General features: G+C 46.0%; 1 protein-coding gene across 2 annotated transcripts; it reads right to left on the bottom strand.

Moving 5' to 3' along the window:
• Window positions 1–898: 898 nt before the first annotated feature.
• Window positions 899–12,919, bottom strand: NGDN (neuroguidin). 2 transcript variants are annotated; one of them, XM_053968633.1, is made up of 10 exons: window positions 12,650–12,911; window positions 12,497–12,568; window positions 10,080–10,220; window positions 8,038–8,122; window positions 7,905–7,957; window positions 7,286–7,388; window positions 5,310–5,460; window positions 2,242–2,377; window positions 1,164–1,230; window positions 899–947 (listed from the first exon to the last, which is right to left on the bottom strand). In XM_053968633.1, exons 1-10 carry the CDS (start codon window positions 12,695–12,697, stop codon window positions 931–933), a joined length of 873 nt encoding a protein of 290 aa, XP_053824608.1. In that variant the 5' UTR covers window positions 12,698–12,911; the 3' UTR covers window positions 899–930. The 2 variants fall into 2 exon arrangements, with proteins under 2 accessions (XP_053824608.1, XP_053824609.1); XM_053968634.1 differs by lacking the exon at window positions 10,080–10,220 and having other exon boundaries at window positions 12,650–12,919.
• Between the last annotated feature and the right edge of the window lie 1,905 nt (window positions 12,920–14,824).

Raw genomic sequence — 14,824 nt, 5'->3', positions numbered from 1 at the left:
ATTTGTGGGAGATCGGGGGAAAAATGGGAAAATCTGGGTTAAAAATGGGAAAATTTGGGTTAAAAATGGGAAAATTTGGGTTAAAAATGGGAAAATTTGGGTAAAAATGGGAAAATCTGGGTTAAAAATGGGAAATTTGGGAAAAAAACGGGAAAGTTTGGGTTAAAAAGGGAAAATTTGGGTTAAAAAGGGGAAAATTTGAGTTAAAAAAGGGGAAATTTGGGTTAAAAAAGGGGAAATTTTGGGTTAAAAAAGGGGAATTTTGGGGGAAAAATTTGGAAGAATTTTTGGGGGAAATTCAGAAAATTTTGGTCCAAAATGGGGAAAATTTTGGGGGGGAGAAATTGGGGAAATTTAAGGGAAAAAAAAATGGGGAAAATTGGGGGAATTTTGGTCCAAAATGGGAAAAATTTGGGGGAAAAAAGGGAAAAATTGGTGAAAAAATGGAAAAAATTGTGGAAATTTGGGGAAAATTTTGGTCCAAAATGGGAAAAATTTGGGGAAAAGGGAAAAAAATGGAAAAAATGCAAAAATTTGTGAGAAATTTGTGGAAAAATGGGGAAATTTGGGAAAATTTGGTGAAATTAAGGGAAAAAAAAGGGAAAATTGGGGGAATTTTGGTCCAAAATGGGGAAAATTTGGGGAAATTTGGGGAATTTAAGGGAAAAAAAAGGGAAATTTTGGTCCAAAATGGGGAAAATTTGGGGGAAAAAAGGAAAAAATGGAAAAAATTGTGGAAAATTTTTGAATTTTTGGGGGATTTTAAATTTTTTTCTGGTTTTTTTTCCCCTCCCAGTACAAACCAGTAACCCCCAAACCCCTCCCAGTATAAACCAGTAACCCCAGAGCCCCTCCCCGTCCCCGGCGACGTCAGAAAGAAATGCAAATGAGATGCAAATGAGGCGTAAATTCCGGAGCTTTATTGGAGGATCAGCGGCGGCGGAAACCTGGGGGGGGGAACTGGGAGTTACTGGTTTGTACTGGGAGGGGGTTTGGGGTTACTGGTTTGTACTGGGATGAACTGGGATGGACTGGGAATACATTTCCCCTTACTGGTTTGTACTGGTTTGGGCTCTGGGGTTACTGGGATGAACTGGTTTGGACTGGTTTGGACTGGTTTGGACTGGTTTGGACTGGTTTGGACTGGTTCCTACTGCACTCACCCTTCTTCCCTTTTTTCTTGCCCATTTTTTGTTTCTTCCTCTTTTTCTGCGGCGGCTCCGACGAATCCTGAGCCCCAAAATCCCCCCGAGTCAGCCCGAAACTCCCCCAAGAACTGAGCCCAAAATTCCCAAAAATTCGCCCCAAAATTCCCCAAAAATTCACCCCAAAATTCCCAAAAATCCAGCCCAGAATTCCCCAAAATTCAGCCCCAAATTCCACAAAAATTCAGCCAAAAATTCCCCAAAATTCCCAAAAATTCAGCCAAAAATCCCCAAAAATTCAGCCCGAAATTCCCCAAAATTCCCCCAAAAATTCAACCCAGAATTCCCCAAAAATTCAGCCAAAAATTCCCCAAAATTCCCCCAAAAATTCAGCCCAGAATTCCCCAAAAATTCATCCCAAAATTCCCCAAAAATTGATCCCAAATTTCCCAAAAAATCACCCCAAAATTCCCAAAAATCCAGCCCAAAATCCCCAAAAACTCAGCCCCAAATTCCCCAAAATTCAACCCAAAAATCAACCCAAAATTCCCCCAAAATGGACGCCAAAATTTCCCAAAAATTCAACCCAGAATTCCCCAAAATTCATCCCAAAATTTCCCAAAAATCGACCCCAAAATCCCCCAAAATTGACCAAAAATGCCCAAAAATTAATCCCAAATTCCCCAAAATTCAACCCAAAACTCCCAAAAATTGATCCCAAAATTCCCAAAACATTGGATCCCAAAATGCCCCAAGATTGACCCGAAATTCCCAAAATTAACCCCAAATATCGATCCCAAAATTCCCAAAAATTTGATCCCAAAAAAAACCCCAAAAAATCAACCCAAAATCCCCAAAATTCACCCCAAAATTCACAAAAATTGGATCCCAAAATGCCCCAAGGTGGACCCAAAATCCCCAAAAATTAACCCCAAAAATTCCACAAAAATTCAACCCAAAATCCCCCCAAAACCGACCCAAAATCCCCAAAAATTGTCCCAAAAATCCCCCCCAAAATTCCCCATTTTTCCCCCTTTTCCCGCCTTTTTTCCTCTTTTCCCGCCTTTTCCCCGCCCAGGCCACGCCCCCCTCGCACCTGATTGGCCTCTCCCAGGAGGGCGGGGAAAGCCCCGAAGTTGGTGATGTCATCCAGGTCGGGCCCCGCCCCCGGCGGGCGGCGCGGCCGCCAGGGGGCGCTGAGGCGCTGCAGCATCGACTCCTCCCAGCGGCGCCTGCGGGGGGAAATGACCCAAAATCGGCCGGATTTACCCCAAAAACTGACCCAGAACTGACAGAAATGGACAGAAATGACCCAAAATCGGCCGGATTTACCCCAAAAACTGACCCAGAACTGACAGAAATGGACAGAAAGGACCCAAAACCGGCCGGATTTACCCCAAAATCCAGCCAAAAATGGAGAAAAATGGACAGAAAGGACCCAAAATCGCCCGGATTTACCCCAAAATCCAGCCAAAAATGGAGAAAAATGGACAGAAATGACCCAAAATCGCCCGGATTTACCCCAAAAACTGACCCAGAACTGACAGAAATGGACAGAAAGGACCCAAAATCGCCCGGATTTACCCCAAAATCCAGCCAAAAATGGAGAAAAATGGACAGAAATGACCCAAAATCGGCCGGATTTACCCCAAAATCCAGCCAAAAATGGAGAAAAATGGACAGAAATGACCCAAAATCGCCCGGATTTACCCCAAAAACTGACCCAGAACTGACAGAAATGGACAGAAAGGACCCAAAATCGCCCGGATTTACCCCAAAATCCAGCCAAAAATGGAGAAAAATGGACAGAAATGACCCAAAATCGGCCGGATTTACCCCAAAAATCCAGCCAAAAATGGAGAAAAATGGACAGAAATGACCCAAAATCGGCCGGATTTACCCCAAAAATCCAGCCAAAAATGGAGAAAAATGGACAGAAAGGACCCAAAATCGCCCGGATTTACCCCAAAAACTGACCCAGAACTGACAGAAATGGACAGAAAGGACCCAAAATCGCCCGGATTTACCCCAAAATCCAGCCAAAAATGGAGAAAAATGGACAGAAAGGACCCAAAACCGGCCGGATTTACCCCAAAATCCAGCCAAAAATGGAGAAAAATGGACAGAAAGGACCCAAAACCGGCCGGATTTACCCCAAAATCCAGCCAAAAATGGAGAAAAATGACCCAAAATCGGCCGGATTTACCCCAAAATCCAGCCAGAAATGGAGAAAAATGGACAGAAATGACCCAAAATCGCCCGGATTTACCCCAAAATCCAGCCAAAAATGGAGAAAAATGGACAGAAAGGACCCAAAATCGGCCGGATTTACCCCAAAATCCAGCCAAAAATGGAGAAAAATGGACAGAAATGACCCAAAACCGGCCGGATTTACCCCAAAATCCAGCCAGAAATGGAGAAAAATGGACAGAAAGGACCCAAAATCGCCCGGATTTACCCCAAAATGGAGCCGGAAATTGACACAAAATCAACTGAAACGGACCAAAATCCCAAAAAATTCCCCCAAAAAACCCCCCAAAATTCCCAATAAATCACAAAAAAAATCCAGAAAATCCCCCAAAAATCCCGAAAAAATCCCCAAAAAAGTCCAAAAATCCCCCAATAAAGTCAAAAATATTCCCAAAAAATCCCGAATAAATTCCCGAAAAAGTTCCCAAAAAATCCCCCAATAATTCCCAAAAAATCCCCAAAAAATTCCCAAGAAATCCCAAGAAATCCCAATAAATCCCCAAAAATTCCCAAAAAAATCCCAAAAAAATCCCCCAAAAATCCGGAATAAATTCCCGAAAAAGTTCCCAAAAATCCCCCCAAAAATCCCCCAATAAATAAAAAAAAAAATTCCCAAAAAATCCCCAAGAAATCCCATAAAAATTCCCCCCCTAAAAAAAAAAAAAAACCCCAAAGAAGTCCTGAAAAAATCTCAAAAAATCCTCAAAAAATCCTGAAAAAATTCCCAGTAAATTCCCCAAAAATTCCCAATAAATCCCCCCCAAAAAATCCCAAAAAATCCAAAAAAAATCCCAAAAAATCCCAAAAAACTCCTACTAAATTCCCTGAAAAATCCCTAAAAAATCCTGAATAAATTCCCGAAAAAGTTCCCAAAAAATCCCCCCAAAAAAATCCCAAAAAATTCCCAAAAAATCCCAAAAAATCCCCAAAACTTCCCAAAGAATCCCCAAAAAATTCCCAAAAAAATTCCCAATAAATTCCCGAAATAATCCTGAATAAATTCCTGAAAAAATTCCCAAGAAATCCTGAAAAAATCCTGAAAAAATTCCCAGTAAATTCCCCAAAAATTCCCAATAAATCTCCCCCCAAAAAATCCCAATAAATCCCCCCAAAAATCACAAAAAAAACCCGAAAAAATCCCAAAAAAATCACCCCAAAAATCCCCCAAAAAATCCCCCAATAAATCCCGAAAAAATCCCAATAAATCCCCAAAAATTGCCAAAAAATTCCCAAAAAAATTCCCAATAAATCCCAAAAAAATCCTGAATAAATTCCTGAAAAAATTCCCAAGAAATCCTGAAAAAATCCCAAAAAAAAAAAAAAAAAATCCCCAAAAATCCTGAAAAAATTCCCAGTAAATTCCCCAAAAATTCCCAATAAATTCCCCCCCAAAAAATCCCAATAAATCCCAAAAAAAAATCACCAAAAAATCCCAAAAAAATCACCCCAAAATTCCCAAAAAAATCCCCCAATAAATCCCGAAAAAATCCCAATAAATCCCTAAAAATTCCCAAAAAATTCCCAAAAAAGTTCCCAATAAATCCCAAAAAAATCCTGAGTAAATTCCCGAAAAAGTTCCCCAAAAAATCCCCCAATAAATCCCAATAAATCCCCAAAAAATCCCCCCAAAAAAATCCCCCCAAAAAATCCTGAAAAATTCCCAAAAAATCCCCCAAAAAATCCCCAAAAAATCCCCAAAAAATCCAAAAAAATTCCCAAAAAATCCCAAAAAAATCCCAATAAATTCCCTAAAAAATCCTGAAAAAATTCCCAGTAAATTCCCCAAAAATTCCCAGTAAATTCCCCAAAAATTCCCAATAAATTCCCCAAAAATTCCCAATAAATTCCCCAAAAATTCCCAATAATTCCCAATAAATGCCCCGAAAATTCCCGAATTTCCCGGGACGTTCCCACCTGAGCAGGTCCTGGCGAGGGGCGGGGCCAAGCCCCGCCCCCTCCTGCCTTGGCCCCTCCCCCAGCTCCTCCTGCAGCTCCCGCAGCAGCGCCGAGCTCAGGGCGCGGCGCCGGGCGCGGATCCGGGAGCGATCCACGGGGTCAGGGGGGGCTGGAATGGGGGGAAAAAGGGAGAAATCGGTTAAAAGGGGGGAAATTGGGGAAAAACGGTGAAAAAACGGGGAAAAATGGTGAAAAAATGGGAAAAAACGGGGAAAAAATGGGGAAAAAACGGGGAAAAAATGGGGGAAAAACGGGGGGAATTGGGGTCAGGGCGCGGCGCCAGGCGCGGATCCGGGAGCGATCCTGGGGGTCAGGGGGGGCTGGAACGGGGGGAAAAAGGGAGAAATCGGTTAAAAGGGGGGAAATTGGGGAAAAACGGTGAAAAAACGGGAAAAAACGGTGAAAAAATGGGAAAAACGGGGAAAAAATGGGGGAAATTGGGGTCAGGGCGCGGCGCCGGGCGCGGATCCGGGAGCGATCCACGGGGTCAGGGGGGGCTGGAATGGGGGGAAAAAGGGAGAAATCGGTTAAAAGGGGGGAAATTGGGGAAAAACGGTGAAAAAACGGGGAAAAATGGTGAAAAAATGGGAAAAAACAGGGAAAAAATGGGGAAAAAATGGGAAAAAATGGGGGGAAAATGGGGAAAAACGAGGGAAAATGGGGTGAAAATGGGGTTAAAATGCGTGAAAAAATGGGGAAAAAATGGGGAAAAAATGGGGAAAATTGGGTTAAAATGGGGAAAAAATGGGAAAAATGGGGAAAAATGGGGGGAAAATGGGGAAAAATGGGGATAAAATGGGGATAAAACGGGGGAAATTGGGGTCAGGGCGCGGCGCCGGGCGCGGATCTGGGAGCGATCCTGGGGGTCAGGGGGGGCTGGAATGGGGGGAAAAAGGGAGAAATCGGTTAAAAGGGGAAAAATGGGGAAAAGTGGGGAAAAAACGGGAAAAAATGGGAAAAGATGGGAAAAACGGGGTTAAAATGGGGGAAAAACGGGGGAAATGGGAAAAATGGGGAAAAATGGGGGAAAAATGGGGAAAAACTGGGGAAAATGGGGTGAAAACAGGGATAAAATGGGTGAAAAAATGGGGGAAAATGGGAAAAATTGGGTTACAATGGGGGGAAAATGGGAAAATTGGGGAAAAATGGAGAAAAAATGGGGAAAAATGGGAAAAATTGGGTTAAAATGGGGGGAAAATGGGAAAATTGGGGAAAAATGGGGAAAAAAATGGGAAAAATGGGAAAAATGGGGTGAAAACGGGGTTAAAATGAGTGAAAAAATGGGGAAAAATGGGAAAAATTGGGTTAAAATGGGGAAAAAATGGGAAAATTGGGGAAAAATGGGGGGAAATGGGGAAAAAATGAGGAAAAATGGTTGGTCTTGGTTCATATCAGGTGAATTTTGGGTGAATTTTGGGTGAATTTTGGGTGATTTTGCTGAATTTTGGGTGAATTTGGGGTGATTTTGCTGAATTTTGGGTGAATTTTGGGTGATTTTGCTGAATTTCACGTGAATTTTGGATGAATTTGGGTTGATTTGGGTGAATTTTGGGTGAATTTTGGGTGATTTTGGTGCATTTTGGGTAAATTTGGGGTGATTTTGGTGCATTTTGGGTGAATTTGGGGCGATTTTGGTGAATTTTGGGTGATTTTGGTGCATTTTGGGTGAATTTGGGGTGATTTTGGTGCATTTTGGGTGAATTTGGGTTGATTTTGGGGCGATTTTGGGTGAATTTGTGGCGATTTTCCTGAATTTTGGGTGAATTTGGGTTGATTTTGCTGAATTTTGGGTGAATTTGGGGCGATTTTGCTGAATTTTGGGTGAATTTGGGGCGATTTTGGGTGAATTTGGGGTGATTTTGCTGAATTTTGGGTGAATTCTGGTTGATTTTGCTGAATTTTGGGTGAATTTGGGGCCATTTTGGGTCACTCACCGCAGGCCACGGGCACCAGGCGGGGCGGGACGTAGCGCCGCCCTCCCCCCAGCCCCGGCGCTTTGGCTCCGCCCCCTTGGCCTTCCTCCTCCTCCTCATCTTCCTGCAGGACACGCCCACTCAGGCCACGCCCACCACCCAAACCGCGCCCTTTTACCCTTAGCCACACCCACTTTTCCGCCATTCAAGCCCCACCCATTTAGCTCTCAAACCACGCCCATTTTGCCCCTCAAACCGCACCCACAGACATGAGGCCACGCCCACTTAGCAAGCAAACCACGCCCATATTTATTTCAACCCCACCCATTTAGGCCACACCCATCCTACCACTGAAACCACGCCCATTTCCCCTTCAAGCCCCACCCCTTTTTGCTCTCAGACCACGCCCGTTTTCTCCCTCAAACCCCACCCACTGCGCCCTTGAAGCCACACCCACAAAGCCTTTAGGCCACACCCATTTTGCCCTCACACCACGCCCCAATTTCTTTAAAACCCCACCCACCAAATCCTCAAGCCCCACCCATTTTTACCGCCAAGCCACGCCCACTATTCCCCTTAAACCCCGCCCGTTTCCCCCCTGAAGCCACGCCCATCTTTGCCGCCAAGCCCCGCCCCTCACCTGCGCCGCCATGTTGGAGGGGGCGGGGCGGAAGCGGAGCGGATCCTCGGCACCTGCGGGTGATTGACAGCTGTCAATCAAAGCGGCCGGCGGTAAGGGGGGCGTGGCTGGGAGGGGCGGGGCCTGCACTGACCACGCCCTCCTGAGGCCGCCGCCCTCAGCAGCTTCTCCAGGTGGTACTTGAGGCGCTGCTCCAGGGGGCGGAGCTTCTCCAGCACCTGGGGAAAGGGGGCGGGGCTTCAGCGCCGGGCGGGGCCGGAGCCCCCCCCCCCAAAAAAAAAAAAAAAAAATCCCAAAATTGTCCCAAAATTCCCATCCAGGATCCCCAAATTCCCCAAAAATCACAAAATTCACCCAAAATCCCATCCCAGGATCCCAAAATTCCCCAAAAATCACAAAATTCACCCAAAATTCCCACCCCAGGATCCCAAAAATCCCAAAATTCCCCCGAAATTCCATCCCAGGATGCCAAAATTCCTCAAAATCCAAAATTCCCCAAAAATCCCAAAACTGTCCCAAAATTCCCATCCAGGATGCCAAAAATCCCAAAATTGTCCCAAAATTCCCACCCCAGGATCCCAAAAATCACAAAATTCACCCAAAATTCCCATCCAGGATCCCCAAATTCCCCAAAAATCACAAAATTCACCCAAAATTTCCATCCCAGGATCCCCAAATTCCCCAAAAATCACAAAACTCCCCCAAAATTCCCACCCCAGGATCCCAAAAATCCCAAAATTCCCCCGAAATTCCATCCCAGGATGCCAAAATTCCTCAAAATCCAAAATTCCCCAAAACTGTCCGAAAATTCCCATCCAGGATCCCAAAAATCCCAAAATTGTCCCAAATTCCCATCTCAGCACCCCAAAATTCCCCAAAAATCCCAAAATTCCCCAAAAAATCCAGCCCAAATCCCAAAATCCCCCAAAAATCCAAAAATTCCCCCAGAAATTCCCACCCAGGATCTCAAAATTCCCCAAAAAATCCCAAAATTCTCCCCAAATTCCATCCCAGAATCCCAAAATTCCAGCCCCAAATCCCAGAATTCCCCAACAATCCAAAACTCCCCCAAAATCCCATCCAGGATCCCAAAATTCCCCCCAAATCCCCCTGAATTTCCCCAAAATTTGCCCAAACCCCCCTGAATTCCCCCAAAATCCCCCAGAATTCCCCCGGAATTTGCCCCCCAAATCCCCCGGAATTCCCCCAAACTTGCCCAAATCCCCGGAATTTGCCCAAAATCCCCCTGAATTCCCCCCAAAACCCCTGGAATCCCTGGAATTCCCCCGAATTTGCCCAAAACCCCCGGAATTCCCCCCAAATTTGCCCAAAACCCCCAAAATTCCCCCGGAATTTGCCCAAAACCCCAGGAATCCCCCGGAATTCCCCCTGAATTTGCCCAAAACCCCAGAATTTGCCCAAAATCCCTGGAATTCCCCCCAAATCCGCCGGAATTGCCCAAAACTCCCTGAATTCCCCCCAAATCCCCCCGATTTTGCCCAAAACCCCCGGAATTCCCCCGGAATTTGCCCCAAATCCCCGGAATTCCCCCCAAATCCCCGGAATTCCCCCGGAATTTGCCCCAAATCCCCGGAATTCCCCCGGAATTTGCCCAAAATCCCCGGAATTCCCCCCGAATTTGCCCCAAATCCCCGGAATTCCCCCCGAATTTGCCCCAAATCCCCGGAATTCCCCCGGAATTTGCCCCAAATCCCCGGAATTCCCCCGGAATTTGCCCCAAATCCCCGGAATTCCCCCGGAATTTGCCCCAAATCCCCGGAATTCCCCCCGAATTTGCCCCAAATCCCCGGAATTCCCCCGGAATTCCCCCCAAATCCCCGGAATTCCCCCGAATTTGCCCCAAATCCCCGGAATTCCCCCGGAATTCCCCCCCAAACCCCCTGAATTCCCCCGGAATTTGCCCAAAATCCCCGGAATTTGCCCCAAATCCCCGGAATTCCCCCTGAATTCCCCCCAAATCCCCGGAATTCCTCCCGAAGCCCCCCAAAATCCCCCGGAATTTGCCCAAAATCCCCGGAATTCCCCCGGAATTCCCCCCAAATCCCCGGAATTCCCCCGGAATTTGCCCAAAATCCCCGGAATTCCCCCCAAATCCCCGGAATTCCCCCCGAATTTGCCCGAAATCCCCGGAATTCCCCCCAAATCCCCTCTCACCACTCGGGTCTCCAGCAGCCGCTCCAGGGCCCCCCCCGAGCGGCCGAGGGAGCCCCCCCGGGCCTTGGAGCAGACGAGCAGGGCCAGGTCCTGCAGGTAGAGCAGGAGCGCCTGGGAGCGCACCTGGAGCAGCGACACCCCCTGCAGGCCGGGAGGAGCAACTGCAGCGACCCGAAAACCCCAAAATTCACCCCAAAATTCAACCAAATTTAACCCAAAATTCACCCCAAAATTCAACCGAATTCACCCCAAAATTCACCCCAAAATTCACCCCAAATTCAACCGAATTCACCCCAAAATTCACCCCAAATTCAGCCGGGTTTAACCCAAATCCCAGCCCAGGAGCGCACCTGGAGCAGCGACACCCCCTGCAGGCCGGGAGGAGCAACTGCAGCGACCCGAAAACCCCAAAATTCACCCCAAAATTCAACCAAATTTAACCCAAAATTCACCCCAAAATTCAACCGAATTCACCCCAAAATTCACCCCAAAATTCACCCAAATTTAACCCAAAATTCACCCCAAAATTCAACCGAATTCACCCCAAAATTCACCCCAAAATTCACCTCAAATTCACCCGGAATCACCCCAAAATTCAGCCGGGTTTAACCCAAATCCCAGCCCGGGAGCGCACCTGGAGCAGCGACACCCCCTGCAGGCCGGGAGGAGCAACTGCAGCGCCCCGAAAACCCCAAAATTCACCCCAAAATTCACCCGGATTTAACCCAAAATTCACCCCAAATTCACCCGAATTCACCCCAAAATTCACCCCAAAATTCACCCAAATTTAACCCAAAATTCACCCCAAAATTCACCCAAATTTAACCCAAAATTCACCCCAAAATTCACCCAAATTTAACCCAAAATTCACCCCAAAATTCAACCGAATTCACCCCAAAATTCACCCCAAAATTCACCCCAAATTCAACCGAATTCACCCCAAAATTCACCCCAAAATCCAGCCGGGTTTAACCCAAATCCCAGCCTGGGAGCGCACCTGGAGCAGCGACACCCCCTGCAGGCCGGGAGGAGCAACTGCAGCGCCCCGAAAACCCCAAAATTCACCCCAAAATTCACCCAAATTTAACCCAAAATACACCCCAAAATTCACCCGAATCCACCCCAAAATTCACCCCAAAATTCACCCCAAATTCACCCGGGTTTAACCCAAAATTCACCCCAAAATTCACCCGGAATCACCCCAAAATTCACCCCAAAATTCACCCGAATTTAACCCAAAATTCAACAGGATTCACCCCAAAATTCACCCCAAAATTCAACGGGATTCACCCCAAAATTCACCCAAATTTAACCAAAATTTGCCTCAAAATCCACCCAAATTCAGCCCAAAATCCTCCTAAATTCACCTCTAATTAAACTCAAATTCAGCCCAAAAATCTCCCAGATTCACCCCAAAATTCAACCCAAAATTCACCCGGATTTAATCCAAAATTCACCACAAAATTCAAACTCCCCCCAGAATTCAACAGGACTCACCCCAAAATTCACCCAAATTCACCCAAATTCACCTCAAATTAAACCGAAAATCACTCCAAATTCCTCCAAAAATCTCCCACATTCATCCCAAAGTTCAACAAAAATTCTCCCAAATTCCCTCCAAAATTCACCCGGATTTAACCCAAAATTCACCCGGATTCACCCCAAAAATCACCCCAAAATTTCAACCAAAATCGCCCTAAAATTCCTTAAAATCCACACAAAAATCCCCCAGGAAATCCTCAAAATCTCCTCAGGGACCCCAAAAATCCCCTCAGGGACCCCAAAATCCCTTAAAAATCCCAAAAATCTCTTCAGGGACCCCAAAATCCCTTAAAAAAACCCAAAATCCACTCAGGGACCCCAAAATCCCTTAAAAATCCCAAAAATCCCCTCAGGGACCTCCAAAATCTATTTAAAAACTCAAAAATCCCCTCAGGGACCCCAAAAATCCCCTCAGGGACCCCAAAATCCCCTCAGGGACCCCAAAAATCCCCTCAGGGACCCCAAAAACCCTTAAAAAACCCCAAATCCCCCCAGGGACCCCAAATTTCCCTCAGGAATCATCAAAAATCCCCTCAGGGATCCCAAATTCCCTTCAGGGATCCCTAAAACCCTCAAAGACCCCAAAATCCCCTCAGAGCTCCCCGAATTCCGTCTAAAATCCTAAAAATTCCCTCAGAACGCCCCAAAACTCTCCAAAGTCCCCTCAAACCCGAAAGCCGCCTAAGAACGCCCCAAAATCCCCTCAGGGACCCCAAAATCCCTTAAAAACCCCAAAAATCCCCTCAGGGACCCAAAAATCCCCTCAGGGACCCCAAAAATCCCCTCAGGGACCCCAAAATCCCTTAAAAACCCCAAAAATCCCCTCAGGGACCCCAAAAATCCCCTCAGGGACCCCCCCAGAACCTCCCCGGTACCTCCTTGGTGTCCAGCTGCCCTCCCCTCACTCTCCGCAGCATCTCCCGCCCGTGCGCCGCCACCTCCGCCGCCTGGGGAGGCCCGAAATCGTCATTTTGGGGCAATTTGAGGTTTTTTTGGGTTTTTTTTTGGGGTTTTTTTTGGGGTCTCACCTGCGCCCGCAGCGCCTCCAGCAGCGCGACCGCCTCGGCCGCCGCCATGTTGGAAATGAGCGTGAGGGGAGAGGGCAACAGCCAATCAGAGCGCGGCGCGCGAGGCGGCGGCCAATCAGAGCGCGAGAAGCGCCGAGAAGCCCCGCCCGTAGCCGGGAAGGCGGGCGGAGATGATTGACAGGTTAACCAGCCAATCAGAGTGCAGAAAAGAGGAAAACGGACCAATAGAAAAGGGAAAAGGCGGGACAAGACGCGACCCGCCTCAAAGAGGGCGATTAGCCAATGGCCGCGAGGAAAGCCGTGATTGACAGGCGCGGCGGCCAATGGGAAGAGAGCATTTACTTCGGAGCGCCCGCGACCCCAAAAATTCCCGATTTTCCCCCAAAATTCCATTTTTTTCCCCCAAAATTCCATTTTTCCCCCCAAAATTCCCCCTTCATCCCCCAAACCCACCCAAGAACCCTCTTAACTTATCCCCAGGGTCGCAAAAATTCCCTTCATTCCCCCCAAATTCCTCCCCCGTCCCCAAGTTTTTGTCATTTTTGTCGAATTTCACCCGAATTTCTCCAAATTCTCACGTTTTCCACCCAGATTCGGGGCTCTGGACCCGATTCTCGCATTTTTCCGTTTTCGGCCCCGAATTGAAGCTGAAATTTCCGCATTTTCCCAGGAGTTTTCCCAAATTTGAAAGATTTGGACCCAATTTTCCCCAATTTTCCTCCCAAAATTTTCCAAGTTTTCCCATTTTTCCCCCAAAATCCCCGATTCACCCCCCAAATTTCACTTTTTTTTCTCCAAAAAATCCCCCATTTCCCCCCAAAACCCCCATTTTTTCCATAAAAATCCCCAAATTCAATAATTTTTCCCCCAAAATCCCAATTTCCCCCAAAATCCCCCATTTTTTTTCCCTAAAAATCCCCAAATTTAATATTTTTCCTCGAAATCCCCCATTTCCCCCTAAAAACCCCAATTTCCCCCCCCCCAAAATCCCAATTTTCTCCCCAAATCTCTTTTCCCTAAAAATCACCAAATTTTCTAATTTTTCCCCCTAAAATCCCAATTTTTCCCCCAAAAATCCCAATTTTTTTTCCCTAAAACCCCCAAATTTAACAATTTTTTCTCCCCCCAAAATCCCCAATTTCCCCCCAAAAATGCCCCAATTCCATTTTCCCCCCAAACCCCCCCATTTTTCCCTAAAAATCCCCAAATTCAACAATTTTTTTTCCCCAAAAGCCCCAATTTTCCCCCCAAAAATTAATATTTTCCTCCCAAAATCCCCCATTTTTTTCCCTTAAATCCCCAAATTTAATACTTATTTCCCCCAAAATCCCCCATTTTCCCCCAAAACCCCCCAAATTTAGTATTTTTTCCCCAAAACCCCCATTTCCTCCCCAAAATCCCCCATTTTCGCCCAAAACTTAATATTTTTTTTCCCAAATCCCCCATTTTTCCCCCCAAAATTTAATGTTTTTTCCCCAAAATCCCCCATTTTTTCCCCCAAAATCTAATTTTTTTTTCCCAAAATCCCCCATTTTTCCCCCAAATTTTTTTTTCCCCCAAAATCCCATTTTCCCCCCCAAATTTATTATTTTTCCCCCCCAAAACTTAAATTTTTTCCCCCAAACCCCCCATTTCCCCCCCAAAATTTAATTTTTTTTTTCCCAAAATCCCCCATTTTTCCCCCAAAATTTAATTTTTTTTTGCCAAAATCCCCCATTTCCTCACCAAAATCCCCCATTTTTCCCCCCAAAATCCCATTTTTCCCCCAAAATTTAATATTTTTTCCCCAAATCCCCCATTTTTCCCCCCAAACTTTAATATTTTTTTCCCCAAATCCCCCATTTTCCCCCATTTTCCCCCCATAATTTAATATATTTTTTTTTTCCAAAACCCCCCATTTTCCCCCCCAAATTTAATTTTTTTTCCCCAAACCCCCCATTTTTTCCCCATTTTCCCCCCAAAATTTAAATTTTTTTTCCCCAAATCCCCCATTTTTTCCCCATTTTTCCCCCCAAAATTTAATTTTTTTCCCCAAAATCCCCCATTTTCCCCCCAAAATTTAAACTTTTTTTCCCCAAATCCCCCATTTTTTCCCCATTTTTCCCCCCAAAATATAATTTTTTCCCCAAAATCCCCCATTTTTCCCCCCAAATTTAATATTTTTTTCCCCAAAAC

This window comes from Vidua chalybeata, chromosome 38 (assembly GCF_026979565.1).
Source record: "Vidua chalybeata isolate OUT-0048 chromosome 38, bVidCha1 merged haplotype, whole genome shotgun sequence".
Lineage (NCBI taxonomy): Eukaryota > Metazoa > Chordata > Aves > Passeriformes > Viduidae > Vidua > Vidua chalybeata.
This window is presented reverse-complemented; position numbering and strand designations above follow the sequence as displayed.

What these genes read in the sequence shown, in the direction of transcription:
- NGDN (XM_053968633.1), bottom strand. Translation starts at nt 12,697, where the DNA reads ATGGCGGCGGCCGAGGCGGTCGCGCTGCTGGAGGCGCTGCGGGCGCAG. An exon ending in CCTCGCCAGGACCTGCTCAG is followed by an intron (nt 2,378 to 5,309) that starts GTGGGAACGTCC and finishes TTCCCCCCGCAG; the next exon opens with GCGCCGCTGGGAGGAGTCGA. An exon ending in TCCTGGGAGAGGCCAATCAG is followed by an intron (nt 1,231 to 2,241) that starts GTGCGAGGGGGG and finishes TTTGGGGCTCAG; the next exon opens with GATTCGTCGGAGCCGCCGCA.